This window comes from Fringilla coelebs (assembly GCF_963513975.1).
Source record: "Fringilla coelebs genome assembly, chromosome: 28".
Classification (NCBI taxonomy): Eukaryota; Metazoa; Chordata; class Aves; order Passeriformes; family Fringillidae; genus Fringilla; species Fringilla coelebs.
The window spans coordinates 4,107,790-4,129,504 of NC_140054.1; the positions used below are offsets into that span (position 1 = coordinate 4,107,790).

The following is a 21,715-nucleotide window of genomic DNA, read 5'->3' on the forward strand; positions in this document are numbered from 1 at the left end:
TCTTTAAATCTTCTTTTTCCCCGTCTTTTCTTTGTTTGCTTTGCGAGTTTCCCCGCACGTTCAAGCTCAGCAGTTCAGAAAACAATGCTCTGGGTCACCTTTGGTGCCCGGGGGAAGCTCCCACCGGGGGAGGCAGCGCTGTTATTTCCGATGCTTCACCTCCTTGTCTGAGGCTTTGGAGTCCCCGGCCGTGTGCCCGTTCCCCGTGCTGTTCATGAATATTTTATCCAGCCCCTTGAGGGACTCCACCAGGTAGTTCTGGAAGGCGGTGAGGGCGGCGCAGATGGCCGGGCCGCCGAAGCCGTGGGTGATGAGGCTGAAATGGGTCAGGCAGCTCTGCACTCCCGGCTCCAGGATCAGCGAGGGGCGGCTGTTCCCCAGCGGGGAGCGATCCTGGGCGATCAGGTCTGCAAACTCCTTGCAAATTTGTCTGAAAGAGAGAGGTTTGGTCACTCTGATGCAGGTGGAGAGCTGCAGGACTCGGTCATGGAATCACAGAACAGTCTGGGTTGTAAGGGATGTAAAAGACCATCCAGTTCCAGCCCCTCTGGCTGCTCAGAACTTCATCCAACTAGCATGAAATGCTTTCAGGTGTAGGACATCCACAACTTCTCTGGGTGTATTTTGGGGTTCTTTTCCTGCTCTCTGCCTCAACAGCTGCCTACCCACTGGGAGTTTTTGGCTCCAGCCTGGGGAAAGCCCCTGAGTGCAGAACCACAGCTTTGAAAAGGCACATGGGGCAGTACCAAAATGCTCTCCAGGGCTGGGTTTACCCTCTCCCATGCAGGAACAAACCCTGGACACCTTCCCGCAGTGTGAGCCCATCTCTTCCCCACAGAAGAGCAAAGTTTGGGGGCTAATGCTGCCCTGCCAGGCTGCAGATCCCCAATGCACCAGTGGCTCCCTGCCCTCTGTACTCACTTGGTAGCCAGCAGCATGTTTTTCCTGGTGTGGAGCTCCGTGGGGTCGGAGTGCTGCCGGCACAGGTACTCTGCTGCTGCCTTGGCTGGGAACTCGGTTTCACAGACGTAGCCAAAATCCCGAGCCAGGTGAATGGCTTCACCTGAGAGCAGGACAGAGGGACATCAGCACTGTGCCAGCACCAGTGGGACAGGGAACTGGGAACTGGGGACTGGGAACTCCTGTAGAGCTTCAGCCATCTCGCTGTAGGGGCTCAGTTCTGGTGGGACTGGCGCCCTTCCCTGTCTCAGTGGCCACCCAAGAGCTCTCCCCACCTTCGTGTCTTGCTGCAGAAACACCACTGAGTTTCTTATTCTCATCTGTGAGGCAATTAGTCTGTGTGGGCCAAATAAGCCAGCCCTAAACAGCAGCTGGGTCCTTCCTTTACTACATTTTACAAGAGCATCAAGACAGTGCTGGCCTTGGAGCAGGGTGAGGAGTGACTCACAGCACCTGCTGCACAAGGAAGAATAGCAGAGGTGTTTCTCACTTGGGAACATCTCCTGCTGCATCTTCCCAAATTTCCTGCTTGGCCTCTCCAAATTGAGAAGAGATTGAAAGGGAAACTGGAGGGTCACAGAGTGACCTCAACCCCGTGACTGCTGGATGAGGCAGGGCAGGAGGAAGGGGCAGGAGAAAGGGGCAGGAGGAAAGGGCAGGAGGAAAGGGCAGGAGGAAAGGGCAGGAGGAAGGGCAGGAGGAAGGGCAGGATGAAGGGGCAGGAGGAAGGGGCAGGAGGAAAGGGCAGGAGGAAAGGGCAGGAGGAAAGGGCAGGAGGAAGGGCAGGAGGAAGGGGCAGGAGGAAGGGGCAGGAGGAAGGGGGTTACATCCCCCCCAGGGCCCTCGGGCTGGACGTGCAGGCAGCGTATCCATCACCCCGTGGAAATGCCCACCCATTGATGGAATTGATCCATCTCCAGGCGTCCCCGTGGAAATAATCAGAGCTGATGGCAATTGATCATGCCCAACACCCGAAATCCCGGTCGGGCAGGCAGAGCTAATTTGCCTTGCCCCCCTGCTGCTCACATGTATTAGGCCATCCATCCTAATAGCATTAACCCAGATCCCATCCCAGCCTGCCCAGCTCCCAGAGCTCAATCTGTGGAGCCCTGTTACAGGGAAGTGTCTCTGCTTCCCACAGAACAACAGTACTTTCCACTTCATCTCCTCCTCCAGAGAAAGAGCAAATAAGGTAAACCCAAAGCATCAGAGTTGCAGTTGTTTGGTGTTAAGAAAAAACAGTCAGAAAGGAATAACTGCTGAAAAACTGATACTGGGATAACAAAAAAGAGCTGAGTGACCTCGTGTCAGAGCCAGGGCTGGAGCCAGGATTTATTTCTTCCATGAGTGTGTGAATGGCTGCACATTTTAACGTGTTTTAAAGGCAATTTAGATGCTGGATTAGAGAGGTGCCAGGAGGAGCAGGACACTCTGGATTTAGTGTTAAAGACACATTGAGCCAGATCTTGAGGAGGAGAGGCTGCAGGAGAGTGCACAAAGGGCCACAGTGGGCAGCAAGAGCCTGGCTGAGGGCAAACCTCCTCCAAGAGCTTAGGGATGTTTCTGGAGTGGAAATAGAGCCCTGCTGCTCCCCTGGGTCCAGGCTGGAGGTGCTCTCATGGAGCACTTGCCCAAGAGAGGGTGAGTGCTTGGTGTACGTGGTGAGGACTCCCAAGGGAGCTGTTTCTACCTGGTGCTCCCTGGGCTCTGCAGGAACATCCTCCCCATCTCTCTGAGTGGCTGTGGGTCAGTGTAAGAAAAAATCTTTAATCAGCACTCAAGACCCCATCCATTGACTCTTTTAAATAATTAGACCTCAAGAAGGCAGAGGGGAGAAAACAAATTAAGCCAAGACAGTAAATGTTCTGTGTTTGGGGCAGAGGGGGACAAACCAGTTTGTGTGTGCTGGGTGATGGCAGGGCAGCAGCACCTTCCTCTGGGTGAAACATCCCCTGGTTCCATCATGCTTACAAGCAGGAGGAAATTATATCCATCAAACACACATGGCACCACTCCTATTTACTACGAGCTGGGAAGCAGGAACCAAAACATCAGCAGCCACTTGAAATCAAACTGTACGTTTCTTCCTTCCTTTCTTTCCTTCATTCTTTTCTTTCTTTTCTTTTCATGGAAATCAGCCTTTCATTCAGCACAACCAACTGCCCTGGGTAACAACCTCCGCCTAATGAAGCGGGTCATTTAATTTGCTGGCGACAATGGAGATGATTTTCTATTCAGGATCCCAAGGCAGCTGCCTGCACCGAGCTGGGCAGGGACACAATGGATTCCTGAGCTCAGAGGGAGGCAGAGCTGTCATTCCATTTGTTTGCATCCCCATGTGCTTTTCTCCCAGGGTGCAGAGGCAACATCATCATTTCCATGGTGGAGAGAAGTAGGAGGGGAGGAAGTAACCGAGTTAGGCAGGGGCACCTGACATGTCTGGGCAGGGCTCTGCCTGCCAGGGCAGCACCTTTTCCATAGCTCTGAGGGTGGCTGCTCCACACCTGAGCTCCACCTGCAAAACCTCAGAGCAGTTTGACATCTCCTTGGTGTCTCACTCATTTCCTGCAGGAGGGAAGGACTTGGATATGGGACATTTCCTTCTTTACAGGTGACATGATCCAGACCTGAGCTTGGGATGCTGCTCGAGGGTGGCGTGGTTGGAAGCACCTGAGCTGTGCCTTAGGTGGGCACATGGGAAATTCTTGGCAGCTTTATTCAGGCTTTTTTTGTGTTTGGTGTCTGTGACCCAACTATTAAAAACAGCTCAAAGAAATGAGGGATACCCTGAACCCCAGCCAGAAGGATGCTTACAGTCCTGCTTGGCACCCATGAGGAGCCTTTTCCATGGGCCACACCTGATCCAACAGAAATGGCTGAGTTTTGGAAAGCAAACATGGAAATATAGGCTTCTAAAATGGTTTGGGTTGGAGTTTGGGTTGGAAGAGACATTAAGGATCATGCAGTTCCAATTTCCTACCACAGGCAGAGCAACCATGCTCAGACATTTTCTTGGACATTTGCTGTCTTGGTTTCATTCGTGTTCTGCCCGCTGCCTTCCCAAGAGTCTGCTCATTTAAAAGGACACATCCTTTAGTCAGTGTGGAGACTTACACAGGGACATTGCCATGTTCATTCAGTGGTGACCACTCCATATTTAAAGAGTTCTGGTTTGTGAAAAGGTGGAAATTAATGGGATGGAAGTTTTGGCACCCCACCCTCCACAGGAGCAAGGAGAGACCCTTACCTTCCACGAGGGATGTGAGCAGGGTGACGTTGGCAGCTTTGCGCCTTCCTGCAGGTAGATTTAGTCCAATTTTCTCTAACCTTTCCCTTAAACACCGACCCCCATTTTTTGATTTGGCTCTGAAAAGAGAAAACAAAGAGGGAAAATAAATTTCCACGTAATTCATGTTAAAATAACCGTAATCCTAATTTAAGCTTTGACGTTTGAAAGGAAAGTAAAAAAAGCAACAGGAATACTATTCCTTAATGTACCACACACCAGAATTTCTCATCTCTTTATCTGAGGCAAGAGCTGGTGCTGAGCACAGATCTTGGGGCTCTTGGGGCAGCTTACCTGCGGAGCACCCCGCCGAGGAGAGAGGCGTTGAGACACTCGGGGGGTGAGAGCCTCCTCTGCACCTCCCCGACCGTCACCTTGTACTTGGAGGTGGAGCTGAGCAGAGACAGGCGGCCGGGCACGGAGCAGAAAACCTCGTTGGGATTGGTGACCCCTCCAATCAGGCCGTCCTTGCTCATGGACAGCGTGGAGATGGTGGTGCCGTTGGCCTTCGAGGGGATGGGCACTGGAGACAAGGGAGAGGGAGAGAAGAGGAGACCATGGCTGAGAGACCCAGACTCTCCAGGCAGCTCTCCAGCCCCTCCCAGACAGCAGCACTGGGGTGTCTCATGAGCTCCTTATTTTCCTCAATGAGAGAAGCGAGGTGGGGTGATGGAACTAAACTAAATAAAGGTTAAAGGAAAGGAAGAAGCCTGGACGCTGCCCTCGCCTGCGTTCCCACACCTGCCAGCCCAGCTGTAATTAAAGCCAAGGTTTGGGCTGGTCTCCTGGAAGATTGAGGATTGTCCATAGTGTGGCTGGCTGACCTGTGGCCAGCTGCCCTCCCTGTCCCCTCTGGGTGCTCCGTGGAGGTGGGTGGCCAGGCAAAACGTGGCTGGTCCCGCTGGCCAGGATGCCAATCCTCTCCAGGGATTGCAGCTGCAGCTCGGCTCTGTGCCAGCACACACTGCATCCCACCAGGCAGGATCAACCACCTCCATTCCCTGCCCCAAACCCAGGAGCTGCTGGGCTGGCCGAGAGCTCTGCTTCCATTATGTGCCCACGGGAGCCAGGGGAAAGAGTTCCTTTGCCTTCAGCTCTGGGATTAACCCCACAAATAGCCACAGCCCTAAACTTTCATCATCCCTGGCTTAAAGGAAGCTTGAGAAGATCAAACCAAATTAATCCAGCACAAACTTCCCTTTGCTTAATGGGCAAAAGTCAATTAACACAAGGTTAGGCAGGCACTGGTAACTGCAGCATCTCGTTGGGCCTATGGCATCACACAGGGGCACAGGGGCTTGGTTTTCCCATTTGTCATCCCATAAGAAACATTCCTAGATGCAATAAAGGTTTGTAAGTTAAAACTGTAGGTGAAACTTGTGCCAAATATCTTTGGCTTTTATGCTGTGAAATTAATAACGAATTTAACTTGGAAGAAAAAAAAAACAGGTTTTGAAGGAATCCAAAGATCATTTCAGCCCTGGCATTCTTTGTGCTTCCTCAGGAATGACTGTTCCACAGTCAGATGGTTCCTGCAAGTAATGCAGCAGTGACTGCATGGTTTATAAAGGAAATACATATGCCCAAAATGAAACAGAAGCCCCAGGATTAACCAGGGAGGGTACATGGACCAGACCTATGAGGGGGCACTTACAATTGGCATATTGTAAATCCAGCTCAACAACTTGCTGGCATGGCAATAAAAATCAGCACATGCTCCATAAAAATGACTCATGTTTTAAGACTAAGGGATGAATGGAAAGGAGCTGAAGGACATGGAGTTTCCTCCCAGCACAAAACTTGCACAAAGTCAGGCAGCAAAGGGCGAGATGCACCAGTGCCCTGCTGGAGCCGGCAGCTGCGGTCAGTGTTTGCCATGATTGAGGCTGGTCCAGGGCAGAACAAACACAGGAACATCCCCCTGAGATGTAGGAAACCAGGACTATTTCCAGGAAGGAGCAACTTCAAAGCTTTCTTCCGCAGTGCCAGAACAGGTTAGGTTAGTCTCTAGGGGATCCCTTAAAATCAAAAGTCAGAGCGTGGTTTGCAAATATCCGTGCAGAGCTGCTGAGCTGTGAGGCCCTGCAGGGTCTCAGTGATGGGGTTCTGCTGCAGAAAGGGCCTCCCCCAAACCAGACTCCCCTGGGGAGCAGGTGTTGCTTGTAGTATGGTGAGAAGAGCTGTGTGGAACTGATCCACTCTGTGATCTGGAGATATTTGGGTACATCTGTGCATGCCTGCCATCATGCCGTGGCTGCGCTCAAGCCGCATGCGTGGCCAGGGATCTGCACACACCCGAGGGACAGCAGAGCCATGCAGGGAGAGGGAGAGGGCTCGTGCCTCACCACACATCCATGGGACACAGCGCCTGGGGAGGAGGCAAACCCAGCTGTACCAGTGTGATTTCACACCAGAGCCTATGGAGAAGGGTCGGATAGAGCTCTGTGTTTGCCAGTCCCCCACAGGCAGGGACAGGGAGGCACAGGTGATGTTGATGTGCAGCATGGAGACACAACACTTGGGAAACACGTACTGGAGGTTTTAGGAATGATGCTACTGTCAGAAACAAAGCCCTGGAAAGCTGTGCCCTGGAGCTGACTGCTGGGAAGGGTAAAACCCAGCGCAGCTGGGTCAGCCCAGCTCTGTGCCACAAGCAAACCAGGCAGGCACCAGCACTGAGCGTGGGTTTTGGCATTGCTCTTCTGCCTCGAAGCCTCAGCCAAGGCCACAGCCCCGTCACTTTGGGCACGTGCAGGTGTGGGACAGGGTGGCTGTGTCACGTAGAGCTCGTGCCCTCACGGAGGATGTAAGGGACGCATGGAGCAGGCAGCAGTGCTGGGAGCTGAGCCGGGCCCTGGAGTCCTGCAGCAGTGCTTCATCCATTAGACAGCATTGCCTCAATACAACAAGAATAAACAAAGCCACATTCGCCATTAATCACGAATTATCGTTATTGAGCCTCACCTGCTGCTGTTTGCCTGGTCTGATCTGCAGCTTGTTTGCCCATAAACATGCTGCAGGAGGGAGACAAGCTACCATTAAAGCCTGACAGCTTTGTTTCCTTGGCTTTTGGGGAACCAAAATTGTCTCTTGTCATCTGAGTAAACCAAAAGTCCCCCTCGATCTTCAGTTGCTGCTTTCCTGTTCCCGCAAGCAGCAGGTGATCGGAGCACCTGAGCCAGCCTGCAGACAAGAAGGAAGCATGAGAGCGGTGCGGGCGCCGCCAGCCCCGCGCCCCGGCGCCGACCCCCTGCGCTCCGAGCTGCCCCCGCAGCCTCCTGCCGAGGGCTCATCCCGGCTGCGGCGCACAGGAGAGACCCTCCGGGGCACAGACAGGTGAGGTTTGAGGCACTGAACGGCCCCGATGTGAGTGGGGATTGCAGCGCTGAGAGAGGAGCGACCGGGCACAACGAGGATCTGAGAGCCACCCGTGTGGCTGGGGATGGAAATGTCACATCGTGTCACTGCGCTCGTCACCCCTCCTGCGGGATCAGCCAGAGGAGACACCCGTTTTTGGCAGAGTAGGACATCGCCTTTCCCACCGTGACCCGGCTCTTGCCCTCCCTGGTCCCCCTGGCAGGAGCTTGGGCAGGCTCAGGTCCCACTCCTGACCGTGGAAACCCAGAAACACATCCCAGAGATGCTCGTGCACACGGGGACATGCTGCAAAGGCTGATGAGGAAGGGCTGGATGCTGGTGCCCTAACAACCACACCTCCAGCCCTGCCTGGTGAGCAGGATGGGGCACCCCTGGGTCACCCCAGCCCACCCCAGGAAGCTATAAAGGGCTGGGCAGAAATGGGAGTTTGGGTTGATTCAGTCAAAGAAAGGGGAAGAAGGAGACCTCAGACCTTTAAAAACTGCTCAGAGCACTCCCAGGGAATGCAAGGTCCTCTTTGTTAGCTGTTCTTATTATTTATCAACTATTTATTCATGCTTGTTTGCTTCACTCTGTCCTTCTCCTTTTCTTAAGCTGCCTGGCATTTCTGAGAGGGTTTTTGCCATGGAAGTGCACTTTATTCAGATTAATCCTGCTATTTCTAAATCAGCAAATTCAGGTGAGCTCTGCTGCAGATTTCAAAAACTAAAGACCTTTTGAAGCATTTTGACCTGCCCTGGGGATGCTGCAGGTGGGCTGGACACAGGTAAGCACTGGAATGGGTCAGAGGGGTCAGACCTGAAAAGGAGAACAGATTTTGGAATAAAGTTATGCTGGCACACCTCAAAGGGCTTCACACATTGCTGATCCTCAGCCCAGTGCTGGTACAGCACCAGCCACCAAAGCCATTAACTCACTCCTGACTCAAGCCAGCTCCTCAGTGCAGCTGGGGAAAACTGAGGCACAGAGCAAGTGAAATGATTTACCACAGCTCAGGTACATGGGCATGAACTGTGTGTGTGTGCAATTCCAGTCTGTGGGAATGCCTTTCTAAGCAATCCAGGTTGCCCAAGTGTTGGGAAGTGCTGTGCTGCAGGCTGATTAAGTACAGCCTCTGTTCTCACAGCTCTGGATTTTCTGTAGGAAGCTGTGAAATTGAGCTGTTTGTCACTCCATCATCTTGGCTCCTGGTGCTGTGGTGATTTGGAGAAGGGCAGCACGGCAGTAACAGGCACAGAGCAGAATCTTGCTGAGTGTGGGAAGGGAAATGATCCTCATTTCTTCTGTTCACCTCACAGGAAGCTTTTCCATCAGACTCAGCCTCTCACTGCAGCCTTGAACCTCACTGGGCAGGTGCCACTTGCAATCTGTTCTATTCCAGCTGTGTGTGAGCAGCACTGGAGAGACCCAAACTCCCAGAGAGTCACTTGCCCCCATGACTTCATCCTCCCTGTGAACCTCAAGGTTTGTGATCTTCCATCAGAGGAGCCTTCTGTGTTGAGTCAGCTCTGATTTGTCTTTAAAATGTGCCTGGTGCAACTGTCAGATGATGAACCCCCACAACTTCATTTGCTGTGGCTCAAAAATCCCTAATGTAGAGAGTGATTTCAAACAAGTCCTGGTGTCCAAAAACACCAAAGGTTTCATCCCTTGACTTCCCTGAGCTGCAGAACACCCTGCCTGCCTGGGGTTATCTCTTTGTACCTGGCACAGCCAGAATGAAATTGTGCTATGACACAGGACAAGTCACTATCCCAGTTTGGGCTTGATTGTTTCCAGCAACAAATTGCAGATAATAATATAATAATGTCTACCTGGGAGGGATGTTATGATACCCAATTAAAACTTTCCAAGTAATCTCTGGTGGGAGATTTCTCCAGGTGAGAAGTCCTTGGGTATTGAATGCACCAGGAGGAGTTGGTCCAGCCCCTGAGCACAGGATGTGATGATGCCCCTTGGAGCAGACAGGCAATGGAAAGGCAATTCCACGAACAACAGGAGTCCCATACCTCCAGCGATGCTGCAGCCCGCGGGATGGGATGTTACAGCCTTGTCTCCCTGAGGGTTTTTCAGGAGAAAAACGCGGCTGAATGCATTGCTCAGCTGTGAATCCAGCGACTGGAATAAGGAGCCTCATGCCTTCAAAGTGTCCCAAAAGAAAGCACAAAGTTTCTGTATTTCTGGCTGGCAGAGGTAGGTCCTTTGGCTTTTAAGTTTAAGAGGTAAAAAGAAGGAGCGAAACAAACCCATTCTTCAAAGGCTTTTACTTAGAAAACCTCGGAGAATTTCCTGCTTTCGCCCAATGAAATCCAGCACGAACCGATCCGCAGCCCTGCGCCTCCTCTTCCTCATCCTCCCTCTCCCGCACGGTCCGGGCTGAGGATGCTCCATCCCTTTGCTCCTGCATTCCTTCTCCTTCCTCATATTTGTTCACTGAAGTCTATGGGTGAAATTACCATTGTGATTCCTGGAAATGGGCACTTTGAAATGTAAATATTCGGTGAAAAAGGTGCAGCTGCAGCCCGGCTCAGTCTTCCATGCAGGGATTGCCGGGAGCTGCGGGAGCCGGTGTCCGTGCTCAGGGCTAGCAGCAAACCATCGACTTTTGGGTTTAAGGGAAAAAAAACTTTGCCTACAAAAAGAGAAAAATACGAAGTACAGACTCGTTTCCATAGGAGAAATGCGGTGCCTGCTTGCAAAATTATCTATAAGCAGGAAAATTTTAGTACTTGGGAATTGAGTTGCTTCTCGTGGTGTTATTTGTTCTGTTCCATTTCCAGCTGGAGCTCGAGGTGCTGTAAGGGGAAAAACAGGTCCAGAGGGAACATGCAAATCGCTGCCCGTCTTACAAGTCTGTTTTCTTCTCTCTCCAGATACACTGCAGGTAAATTCTCTTCCTCGGTAAGGCGGAATCCCTGAATATCGGAGCTTTTATTGCGACATCCCTTCAAAAGTGGGAGTGTGCTACTCTTGAGGTTGCATTTTAAAGAGGTAGCAGTGAATCGCCTTAGGAGACGACCTGGGACAAAGCAATCGCTCATCTTCAGGCACAAGAGCTCTGTCTCCAGCCCCCCACCAAAGCCTCTCAGCCCCCCGGGCCCCGGTCGGCTCGGCTGCCTCGGGCATCGCTGCGGGGCAGAGCTGAGCCGTGCTGCCCGGCCAGGGCGCACCTGCACCCTCCCAACCTGCCGCAGGTGCCGAGGGTTTGGTTCCAAGACTCTGCAGGTGCAGCGGTGACAGCACCAACCCCCCGGTTTGTCCCCTGGCCGGGGGTCCCGCTGCTCTGACCCGCTCCGGGTCCAGGCTGAGGGATGTTTGTGTGCAGCCCCTGATGAAAGTGCTGCAGAGAGGAGAGGGATTGCTGTTGTCTTCCGGGAAGAGCTGTCAGCGAGCACATCTAACCTTCGTTTGAATGTCTCTGATGTAAATTATAAGATGGAGATACATATATAAAAAAATATCTGGATGTGGGTGTGAGCCAGGGCAGCTGCTCCTGCCATCCCTTTAAAAGCCCTTTTTCAGGGAGGAGGTGCTGCAGAGTTCAGCTGCACCAATTTCCTGGTGTTTCAGCAGAGAGGTATTTATTGATGGTCCAGGGAAGGAGGTCAGAGCCATCAGCTGTATTTCAAACGCGCAGTCTGTAATTATCCTCTCTTCCCAGAGGGGATTATACAGGTATTCTCTTTATCTCGAATGCACAACCTGAACCAAGTCCCCCTGTCAAAGAGCCTCTCTAGGAACCACCATCATTGGCCTTTTCAAATGGAAGGATGGAAAGAATCTTGGTTTTATCTGTGGGTTTTCCAGAGATCACCGAGCTCTGATAGGGAAATGAATCTCGGACCCTCAGAGGAGAGCAGGGATACAACCTCAATCTATTCCCATGAGAAAGCTGATCAGGAGAGGTCCCATGCCTATGCAAAACTCCCACATTTAACATTTTGTTTCCCATGCAAATCCATTCATCAGGTTGGGAAAGAAATATGAGGTTGCTATGCTATATTAATTCCATTTTTCATTCTGTATCTCTGTCTGACCCAGTGAAGTCCCAACTATGTGTCACTGCAGGTGTCTCCTGGGGAGCTTTGGGATGGATTGATGGAGCAGGAAGGTTCAGAATCCCCCAAATCCATGGGTACAATGACTTGGTTAAGAATGGTCCCTGCTGAGTACATCATGCTTTGATAGGAATGGCCAGCTGATATAATATTAAAATTTACTCAGCCTCCTGTGCTCCTGCAGGACTTGGGAAGAGGACTAAAAAGTGCTTTGCAATTGATAATTTCAGCTAATGCATTTTCTGCTTCACCATTTAGGAATGACTCGACCTCAAATATGCTGCTGTTCAGAATAGTTTGTCAGTTTTTTGGAAACTGCTCACAATTAATTTGTGGTGAGTTCCCACATGTTTCCTTTCCATGCTTCATTTCATGGAGTATGTTCTGCTGTCTGGGCAATCCTGATGTCACAGTCTGAGCAGTAACTGCAGAAACACTTCACTGCAAGGCACCAAACATCAGTGATTATAATGTCCCCCTAAACAGTAAAACTCAGGTGTCTGAACCTTTAAAGGGAATGAATGAAAATTATTTGGGTTCTGCTTTTGAGTGACAAAGTGTTTGGAGATATTTCCTGCGCTGTTGGTTGGAAGCTGCCCCGATGCAGCGACTTCATTGGAGAAGTCAGTTTAGTCTGGTAATTCCCATTATTTCCCTCCCCCTTGATTCTAAATTACTTTTTCTGAATCTGCAGCTATGCCTTTCCATATCTACACTAGAAAATTAACCGTTTCAATTTCAGTTCAATTACTGAATAATTATTTAAAATTCAGTTCAAATTCTGCCTGTATAGAATTCATGTTTCACAGCACAAACCAAGCAGGTTTAGAAATGGAGGCTGGAGAGCCAGAGGATTTAAGCCACACTGCTCCATGCTGACACCAAGGGAAGTTCCCCATCCAGTGTCACCCCTGGCTGTGCTGCAGCAAGTGCTCCCAGCCCCACACACTCCATAACTCTGCCTGCAGCATCAACCACCCCAAATTTACTCCTTTAGCAGCACAAACGCTTTGGCACCCAGCCTATGAGATCTTTATATGTTTAAACAGTTTGATCCATTTCACAACAACATGCAGGGGAGATTTTCCCTGTATTCCCTATAGATGCACCTGAGTTGGTGTGGCTGGGATCTCCATGAGCTAAAAGGGGAGAACAAAGCTGTGACGTCGCGGTGAGCGGTGGCCGATCCCGTGGAAGCCACTGTGATGTTCCTGTCAATTTGTTACATCTATTCAGGTTGTTGAAGGGCAAAAGACCATCCAGCAAAGATTAGACATGAATAATAATAGGGAAAAAATCTTCCCTTCATACTGAGCTCGCTGCCAGCCCGCCGAGCCGGCGGGGTTTCAGTCTGGGTCTGACCGCAGCAACGCGAATCTCTCGGTTCAGCGGCTCCTCGGAGCTGCTGGCTTGTCCAGGGATCTCTTTGGGGACAGGCACTGCTCACCCACTGTACAGCAAAAAAATCTTTTCCTTTTCCTTGCACAGATGCCCTGGGTTGCTGACACCAGTGTATTGGTGAAACAAACCCTCTGATGATGGTTTTTCAATGGCCACCCCATCTCTTGCTAACATTTTGTGCTGGAAATCTCCCAAAGCACCCCTGGTCAGATCCTCTGCTCACACCTCTCCAGCCCTGGGATGGTGGCTTTGCTTTCTCCCACACATGTGGCCACTTTGGGGCTCCCAGGGAGCCCTGGGGACACCGCTTGCTCCCTGGGACCTGTCTGACCAGTCCGGAGGGAACGGGGCCTGACCCAATCCCTCTCTCCCTGGCGCCTCGGCACTCTGGTGACTGATGCCAGATAAATGCCTGAGATAGAGGGTGGGGAGACTCAGCCCGGCTGGAATCCCAAGCACGCACGGCAGACACTGCCATGGATCTTTAAGCCACGAAGGTGAACCTGTTCCCAGCTCCCCTTGTTCTGCTCCCAGCCCCAAGCTCCTGCCATGCTGTGTTTTGGGGTTGTTTAATTGCAATGGGCACCTTGGCTCATTTCTAGCAATTCCCTCTCACTCCATTCTCTGCCCTTTTCCCCCAAACCACAACCAAAGGGAAGCAACACCCGGGCACAGTAGAGCTGGGTTGGGGACTGGCCAGGGAGATGTGAGCTGAGCACGCAGCAGCTCCAAGCATCACATCCAGATTTGCTAATTAGTTCCTCCATTAAGAATTAAAATAAACAAACAAATGGAAGGACAGCAAGAGTGAGTAATTCCCTGGATCACACAGGAAAGGGTGGGATGGTTTAGTGGTTAAAGTGCTAGTCTAGGACTTCAGAGAACCTCATTTAGGCTCTTCAAATAATTAAGAGAGATTGCAAACTTTTTTTTCTGAGATCATCTATCTTGGAATATTATTAAACTGGGAGGAATGATCTGTGTTTGCCTCTGCTCTGCTGCAGGTTTAGTGTGACTCTGGGCTGGAGTGACATTGGTGGGTCCCTATGGGTCCTGCCTGTGTCTGTGCTGCCGTGGGTGTATGTCCTGATGGACCCCAGTGAGGCAGGTACTTGTGCTGTCACACAAATTAAGATCTTGGCACCACTTCCTTTGCAGGGACAAACACCACAGGTGACACCTGGCCAAGGCTGTCCTGCTGCCTGTCCACCTGTGGATGAAGTTGCCCCCGTGGGAGCCAGGGTAGTGATGTGACAGTGGCCACAGAACTGCAAAAATACCTAATAGCCTCCAAAATGAAAGGAAAGGTGCTCCAGAGCAAGCCCAACACTGAGCTGCTCGCTTGGTGCTGTCCATGGAGAAGCCTCACCTGAGGTTCTCCTCCCAGAGCAGAGGTGCTGCTGCTTTGGCTCAAGCCACATGCCAATAAACAACCCAAGCTGGCTTTCCTGAACCTACCCTTTAACAGTTGCTCTTTATTTCAAACAAAGAAAAAAATTCATTTAGAAACATCTAATTAAACAGTAAGTCATGACAAGGTACATGAAACTTGGAGATAACACATGCCTGGGAGGCACTGGGGAGGTTGAGACAAAGCCCAGCGCCTTCACCAGTACCCGCGTGTGTTATCTCACATGAACACACACCTGGGCTTATCCTGGCGCAATTATAGGACATTAAAAATATAATTTTAATGGAGGAATGGTGATCTGGATGCAGTTCAGAGTAAAAACTTTCTTTTAAGTTTCTCTGTTTGATTAGTAGGTGTTCCCGCCGCGCACCGTGTGCGCGCGAGGGAGAAGCGGCGGGCTCGGGAGGTGTGACTGTGTTTTGAGGAACGCTGCTCTATCTCCCGGTGTGTGCGAGGGCTTGTCGAAACTTTAAAGCATTCATGAGCAGCACTAAGGCAGCAAAACTTCCAGTCAAGACCCGGCTTGTCCCGGGTGAGCCCCTTTTCCTACTCAGGCAAACTACCGCCGCAGTTGGAGGTGCAGAGAGCTGGGAGGGCTCCCCAGCGAGCCCAGCACCCTGCAGCTGACTGGAAGCCAAGTACCTCCACCCACGGCCCTGGACAGTCCTATAAAAGCTGTGTCTTCACAGCCCCAGGTGTTTTACAGGATGACCTCATTTATTACCTTGCTCGTCACAGGAAATGATGTTTATCTAATCTACCATTCTTTCAGGATTTTTTTTTCCCCCTGCCACATCTGGCTTCTTACATTTCTTACAGCTCAACTCCTCCTTGCACCAAAACAAAGGAGAAATGGCACTGCTGCTGTCATGCCAGTGCCCCAGTCCCACTGAGAAGAAGCCTGAGAAGAAGCTGAGAAGCTTCAAAACCTGGAGCTCGCGTGTGGTGGCGAGTGGATTTAAGTATCTCAGTCTTAATCTCCCTCCTCTGCTGCATTCCTTAGTAGTGACAGCTACTTCTTGCAATATTCCTGACTGTGGGCTCTGAGGCACAGCTTTCCATCTGTCCAGTATCCAGCCAAACAGGTCCACATTCCTGAGCAGAAACGCTAGCACTGCCCCTCGGAGCGCCTCGAAAGCTTCGGATGGAAACTGGAACAAGTCACAAACATCAGGGAGGGCAGCAGCAGCCAGGACCAGATCCACAGAAACGAGGGACAGATCTGGCAGAACCAGATCCACAAACACAAGGGACAGTGGCAGGAGCAGATCCACAAACACAAGGCACAGTGGCAGGAGCAGGTCCCATGCCCCAGCACGGAGCCCGGGGACGTGCACTGTGCGTGCCTGGGTGCCAGTGTGAGCCCACGCTGGTCACACCCTGCCCTGTCTCTACTCCAGGTTGTAAAATGCCACAGCCAAAACTTGTGCCCGCGAGCGGCTGCACCGGCCCCTGTGGCTCACGCTGCTCCCGCTGCCACAGGGCCCCAGCTTGCTCCTACCCACCTCCAGCAGGACCCAGGGCTGCTCCCGCACCCCAGCCTGTCCCCAGGTGCCAGGGAAAGAGATTTGTATTTTTCTTTGTAATAAAAAGGCTCTCCCAGAAGCTTTCTGCTGATCCCAAAAGGATGTGAAAGCAATAAAACCCCTCCTTATTTTACAACCAAGCTGCAGGATTTTTTGCTACTGAGCACAACGACCTAAATGCTTGATTTCATAACCAGAAGGTCGCACCCTGCACCAGGAGCTCGGGACTTGCTGAGTTCCCAGTTTTATGTCTGGGGGGTCTCACAGCCAGACCTCGGTAGCTGACCTGGACAACTAAACATCAGGGCAGCAGGTGAGTGAAGCAGAAAATTCCTGAGCTGCTGTAAACTAAAGCAGCCAGAACCCCAACTAAACTTATTCAGGGCTAATTTTAACGTTTCCCAGTCTAATATTTCCTGGTCTTATATAAATTCTTGGAAGGGAAAGTAAAATTAATAATAATAATAATAATAATAATAATAATAATAATAATAATAATAAACACAACCACAAACAAAACAACAACAAAAGAAAGGCAAAGAAAACAATTTCTGAAATACTGCTGGGAAAAAAAGGGGAGAATGAGTACAAGATATTCATAAATGCTCTGCTGCCCTATCCAAGATTTTATCCATTTAATTCCCAAACGAAATCTATCACCCCATTTGTCACGACACCACGGGGGAAAAACTCATCCTCCGTTTTTCAGAGCTATCACATCTCTCCCTGCTCCAAGTGAAATCCCAGCTCACACAACGCACCCCACAACCAACTGGACCCCTTCACCGGGGATTTCTCGGTGCCCTTCATCACCTGGCGCCTCCAGCCCGCGGGATCACCACGGCGATAACGAACCAGAACCAGTCCCGAGGGCAACGGTGGAAATGGGTATTTGAGCAGGGATCTGCCTCCCCGGGCTGCCCCCGCCGCGATGCCGGCACCGCACAGCCACCGCCGGGGTGCGGGATGGGGCTCCCGGGATGGGGATCCCGGGGCGGGCTGGGGTGAATCCCCGCTTTTCCTCTCCACTTGATTAATTCGGAGTTACCTGCAGCCAAGGGGCCGGAGCGCAGGGAAAACAGGGAAAGAAGGGCTGGGAAAAACACTCGGAGGGGAGAGGGTGGCAATGCACCGCGTCTCCGAGATGCCCACAAAATCCCCGGAATTATATTAACGGCTGGAAGTTTATTTCAGAAGGAAAAGGAGGGAAAACAGACACGCGCGGTCAGGGATGCTCCCACAGAGCGCTCCAAGGCTCCGGGCAGCATCTTCCCCGCGCCGGGCAGCGCAGCCCCGCCGGGCAGGGGGACATCGGCAGTGACCCCCCTGCAGCGGGGATGGCCCCGAAACCCGGGGTACGGGAGGGGAGAGGCTGCGGGGACAGCGCAGGGCTGCGGGCTCTTCCCTCCCGTTCCGGGCTCTTTCTGACCGAGGACTAAACGCGGCTCCAAGGACGAGAGTTAAAAGGGAGGTTTGGGGATTTGGGGCAAGGTGATTAATATTTTGTTGAACCAGGACAATTGTATCTGGGCAACTAATTAGGCGAGATAAATCTATTTCCACACGCAAAGATTTCTATCAGGTTTCTGTCCGACGGCCATTCCGCCAGGAATTCCAGGATTAATCGGCATTTGGGATCTCGGTGCGATTTAGGACAAAACTGCGCTTTTTAGGTTTAACCTCGCTGCCTTCAGAGAGGGGGTTCTCGAGCCCTGCTGCCCAGCCGCTCCCTCCGGCTCTTTCTGCCCGGGACCCGCCGGGAGCTGCCTCAGATGGCTTTAATTTAATTTTATTTTTCCTGGGGTGTCATTCACCCGCGGGGGCTCGGGCTCGGCTCTGGCCCCGCTGGGGTTCTAGAACACAGCTCAAAGCTGACAGAGCCAGCAAAGTGAGAACGACCACATTTTATACATTCTAAAAAATTAAACAAAGCCGAATGTAAAGGAATTTATTCCCCGGGCCGTGTGGAGGGCAGAACAGTTTGACCCGGGATTCTCGGCTGCAGCTTCCATAATTCCTCCGATTTCTTTAGAGCTGAACTCGCCCGTTTGGGAGCTTCCAGGGGCAGGGAAAGAGGAGCGTGGCCATGGGCTCCGGACCCGTTCTCCCGGTCCCTGACAGCGGGGTGGGACACGGAGCGGTGCCGGGACGGAGCCCCCGCTGCTGCCGCCGCTCCAGGAAGCGCCGGTGGCTCCGTCCCGCCGCTTCCAGTGCGGCTGCCCAGCTCCCCCCACAAACACGCTCTTGGCTTTGGATTTATCGATTTCTCCAGCAAACTCGGAGCTTCGCTCTCCAAGTACAGGAATAATAATAGAAAAAAATAAAATAATAATAAAGAGGGCAAAACAGAGACGGAAAAGAGATATTAATATTAAAAAAAAATTAAAATACGCAAACAAGAACGGGCGTGGAAGAACAAGTGTCCATGAGCACAGGGGCTGTGGTCGGCCAATTTTTGCGCCGTTCCTGCCTTCAGCCATAGATATTTTAATTTTATTTTTCCTTTCCTTTTTTTTTTTTTTTTTTCTTTTCCAAGACTAGACAACTAGAAAATCTCCAGAGGCAAAAAGAACAGGCAATAAACAACGACAAATCCTCCCGATAGGAGACAAAAAATTCTAAGTAATGGCGCTTTTGGAAAAAGGAGGGGAAAAAACCCAATGAACCACTATAACTCTAACCGAACTTCCAGACAAACATTCCTACTGCGGGATATTTCCCGAGCGTTCCGCGGTGCTCCTGCCCAGCCCAAGCCGCGGAGATAAGGTCGGTGCCGGCTCACGCACCCCTCAGCTTCTTGCAACCATTCCTCACTCCCGCATGTTTAATGGAACGCCTCTCCAGCGTTCTGATTAAAGCTCAATTAATGCGGGTCATTAATGTCCCGCTGGCAGCCGCGTGTTCCCAAAACAGCCTTTTCTAGGGAAAGGGGATGCGGCGCCCCGGGAGCGCCGCTCCCCCCGAAACGACCGGCGGCAGCTGGGGAAGAACAGCACGATCGGGAGGTTTTTCATGCAGTTACCGGGGATCGGCTACGGCCCGGACCAGCGCCGGGACTGCTGGGCTGTAGCACCCACCGGCCCACGTTACCGAGCCGTCCCAAGGGCTGCGGTTCCATTCTGGTTAAACGCGTCCTTCCTATCCACATATTTCTGTAAAAAATCGCCGGGAGAAGCCAAGAGCAGCGCTGGAATATTCCCTAGTAGGGATCGCCCCGAGTACCGCACAGGACGCTCCCGGGCCCCCCTCATCGCTCTCGCAACGCCCCGGCGGAAAATTTAGTACAGAAATATTTTAGGGAGTTGAGCTGTTTTACCCACCGGTTCCTTGGGATGTGGGGGACTGCTCTGGGTGCGGAGCAGAACCGAACGCGGGAGATCTCGGGGGTCGAACGGGACCTCTGCCCGCAGCCCCGATCCCCGCGCAAGCCCCGGAGGGAAAGGCTGCTCCTTCCCTCCGGTCCCGGAGCGAAGCCCCGGTTCTGGAGCGGCAGAGAGGGGTCTCCGCAGACCCGGGTTTTGCCGAGATGGGGATGCGGGACGCTCTCGGCTGCAAGGACGGGCAGCACCGGCCTGAAAGCCGCGCTACTTCTCGTCTCCGTTAAACGCGTCCTTCCCCTCGGTACCAGTCCCGCCGAACGGGCCCGATCCGCCGCGGTGTGAAGCAGTTCGCGGCCCATGCTGCCTCCCCCGCCGCCGGGTGCGGGGCTCCGACCGCGGGACGGCTGGACCGAGAGCACCGAGAGCTGCCCCCGAACGCCGCCGGGGCATCCCCGGGTTCTCCACGCAAACTGTACGCGTTCGCCGGCGGGGATGGGCCCCGGGGCTCGCCGACAGCAGGTCCCGCCCGTCAGGGCCCTCCGGTACCGGGAAGGAGCGGCGGCCGCGGTACCGCCCGAGGGAGAGCGGTGGGCGGGCGCGGGTGGGCGCGCTGGCCCTCCGGGACCCGCCGCTTTCGTTTTAGTCTCGCCGGGGACAGCAGCGAGCCTTTCCCGACGGGCGGGGGGCAGCCCCGCGGGAGGGCGGACGCGGGGGGACCCGACGCTGGGGAGCCCCGAGGGCAGGAGCGGGGCCCGGTGTCGCTTTCCGCTGAGCCGCCGCGCTCTTCTTACCTTTCTTGATCACGGACTGATCGAGCAGGTTCATCCCGCCGTCGTCCACGGCCTGAAAGCACCGAGGGAAGAGCCGTCAGCCGGCTCGGGGCACCGGCCGCCCGCGGTGCGGGCACGGCCCGATCCCCCCGCTGCCCCCGGTCAGAAGGAATTCTGAGGGCACGAGCGAGCCCCAGTAAAGGGAATCCTCGGCCCGGTGTTTCTGCTTCCCCGGGGGTACGGACGCCGTGGGGCCCGACTTGTCCCGGCCTGGAGTCCCCGGTCGCACAGGCAGAGGGATCTGGCCCCGTCCCCGGGCAACCAACCCACCCCGGGCACCCTCCCGGTGCTCCCGCCGTCCCCCCGTACCTGGATGTCCTCGAGGCCGTGGTGACCGAGGCCGTGGAGGCCCAGCGGGCCGTCGGCGAGGCCGTGGCCGCCGTCGGGCAGCCCGTGGAGCAGGCGGGGCACGGCGGGGTACTCGCGGCGAGGGTCGAGCCCCAGGGCGCGGTGGGTCTGCGAGAGCAGCCCCGGCTCGTCCTGCCGGCCGCGCTGCGGGGGCCAGGCCGGCTGCTGGTGCTGGTGCAGAGGGCTGAGCGCCGCGTACGGGTCCGCCAGGTGAGGGTAAGCGGGCTCCTGGCCCTGCGGGTAGGGCAACGGCGGCTGCGGGTACGGCGGGGGGAAGTAGGGCGGCTGGAAGTCGGCGGCGGGCGTGTGGCAGAGCGGCGGTGCCGAGCCATAGGGCGCCTGGTTGAGCGAGGGCAGCTGCGGCAGGCGGGCCCCGGCCGGCGCCCCGGGCAGCCCTTCGGCTCGGTCCTGCGGCGGCGAAAACAGCGACGGTGAGGGGGGCACGGACCCCCGGCCCGAATCCCCGACCCCCGTCCCGTCCCGTCCCGCCCCACCCGGGCTCGTCCCGCACTCACCATGCCCGGGTAGCTGTGCACAAGCATCGGTGCGGGCCCGCGGCAAGCCCCGGGCGGGCCGGGCCCCGGGGGTGCCCCCGTCTCCGCCCCTCTATCCCGCCGGAGCGGCGTCTCCCATCGCCCGCCCGCTCCTCTGCGCCGGCCCCGACTCCATGCACGCCAGTTATAGCGGCGGGGGCGCGCCCGCCGCCCCGGGAGCGCGCGTCAGAGCGCGGGGACGGGGACGCGCCGCCCGCTCCCGCGAGGCCCCGACGGCTCCCGACACAGCGGGCGCGGCGGGACGGCAGCGGGAGGCGGCCGGGGCGGGGGGCGAGGGGCACCCGCCGCCCCCTGGGAGCGTGGCTAGTGCTACCCCCGCGCCGTCGGGCGGCTCCGGTCCCCTGTCGCACGGTACAGCACACCCTCCCCCCGGTGCCACCCCGGGTCCCCTGCCCCGGGCCTGAGAATCCTTTCTGGGAGCGCCCCGAGCCGCACCGAGCGAGCCCCGAGGGTCGGGAGAGCCCAGGAGTGCGGGCGGGCTGCGGGGCCGCGGCGATGCTCTACGGTTTGACTTTATTAGCCCGAGCCGGGTGCGGGGCCCCTCCGGGAGCGCTGCGAGGGCCCCGGCGGCAGCTGCGACCTCCCGCGAGTGCGGCGGGAGCGGGACCCGGGCCGGTCCTGCCGGGAGAGCTCCGGGCTCCTC

At 54.3% G+C, this 21,715-nt stretch overlaps 1 protein-coding gene across 1 annotated transcript; it reads right to left on the bottom strand.

The window, feature by feature from the left end:
- Positions 1–141: 141 nt before the first annotated feature.
- On the bottom strand, positions 142–21,060 carry TFAP2E (transcription factor AP-2 epsilon; the record flags this gene model as incomplete). Its single annotated transcript, XM_084222670.1, has 8 exons — positions 142–430; positions 922–1,063; positions 4,208–4,326; positions 4,541–4,769; positions 7,211–7,429; positions 20,132–20,183; positions 20,480–20,926; positions 21,034–21,060. The coding sequence occupies 8 exons, from the start codon at positions 21,058–21,060 to the stop codon at positions 142–144; spliced, it is 1,524 nt and encodes a 507-aa protein (XP_084078796.1).
- Positions 21,061–21,715: the final 655 nt, after the last annotated feature.